This window comes from Lucilia cuprina, chromosome 6 (assembly GCF_022045245.1).
Source record: "Lucilia cuprina isolate Lc7/37 chromosome 6, ASM2204524v1, whole genome shotgun sequence".
NCBI lineage: Eukaryota > Metazoa > Arthropoda > Insecta > Diptera > Calliphoridae > Lucilia > Lucilia cuprina.
Window position 1 is genome coordinate 51,380,036 of NC_060954.1, and position 1,120 is coordinate 51,381,155.

The 1,120-nt window shown below is 36.8% G+C and overlaps 1 protein-coding gene across 1 annotated transcript in view; it reads left to right on the forward strand.

Annotated features, from left to right (window-relative positions):
* LOC111686710 (RING finger protein nhl-1) overlaps window positions 1–1,120 on the forward strand; it is a 42,590-nt gene that overhangs the window by 10,211 nt on the left and 31,259 nt on the right. The window contains exons 3-4 of the mRNA XM_046954163.1: window positions 276–418; window positions 491–1,115. Of these exons, the coding sequence (XP_046810119.1) occupies window positions 276–418; window positions 491–1,115 (768 nt within the window). The remainder of the gene's footprint in view (window positions 1–275; window positions 419–490; window positions 1,116–1,120) is intronic.

The window sequence follows — 1,120 nt, forward strand, 5'->3', positions numbered from 1 at the left end:
CTATAGAAAATGTGTTCACTTTAGTGAAAGATTTTCTATAGAAAATGTGTTCACTTTAGTGAAAGATTTTCTATAGAAAATGTGTTCACTTTAGTGAAAGATTTTCTAAAGAAAACTTGTTTAATTTAGTGAAAGATTTTCTATAGAAAACGTGTTCACTTTGGTGAGATATTTTCAATATGTTTTGATTTTCTGTAGAAAATGTGTCCTCTATAGAGAAAGATGTTCTATCTAGCTAATATTTGTCTTAAATTGTTTTTTTTTTCTTCCATCAGGTCAAATAATGGAACGTTGTGGTGTTTGCTCTGAGAAGGCCTATTTGCAGCCATGTGCTCATTGTGAAAAGAAAATCTGCGATGATTGCAAAAGTGCTCATATGGACATTTTGCGACGTGAAATTACACGTTTTAACTCACAGGTAATTTTGTAAATGAAAACTTGAACACTACGGAACACTTACAGTTTTTTTTAATTTTATTCTCAAATTCAGATTCGTCGCAGTTTACATCGTCTGCAGGATTCATTGGCCTTAATCGAAAAGAACATGATTAGCTTACAAACGAATTGTATTAGCACCACAGAGGAAATCGATGAAATCTATCGTCGCATTACTAAAGCCATTAAGGATCGTGCCGATCAGTTGAAGGGAGAAATCGATCGCTACCTCACCACCGAATCGCGCAATTTGAAAACACTCAAAGAGAATCTCGATACTGAGATCAGCAATATCACTAGTAATTGTGATATTGTTGACAAATACATGAATGAGACAGTTGAATGGGACGATTGTGAACTGATGGATACGAAAGAGATCTTCTTGAAGACGGTGGAATTTTTGAGACATTTTGAATATGAAAATTCCGATTATAGTCGTCGTGTACGCTTTTTGGTTTCAATTGATCCCAATCAATTGGTCATGAATTTGGCCACATTTGGTGACTTGAATATAACACCACATTCGGCCACAGGTTCTGCCAGTAGCTCTCACTTGGCACCGCCCTCATCATTACAACCTGGTTTGATGCGTTCGAAGAGTGATCATCGTTTGGCGACACAATTTCGCCAGCAAGAGGAACGTATTGGTTATAATGATGAGCCAGTGTTGGGTGGTCGCCGCTTT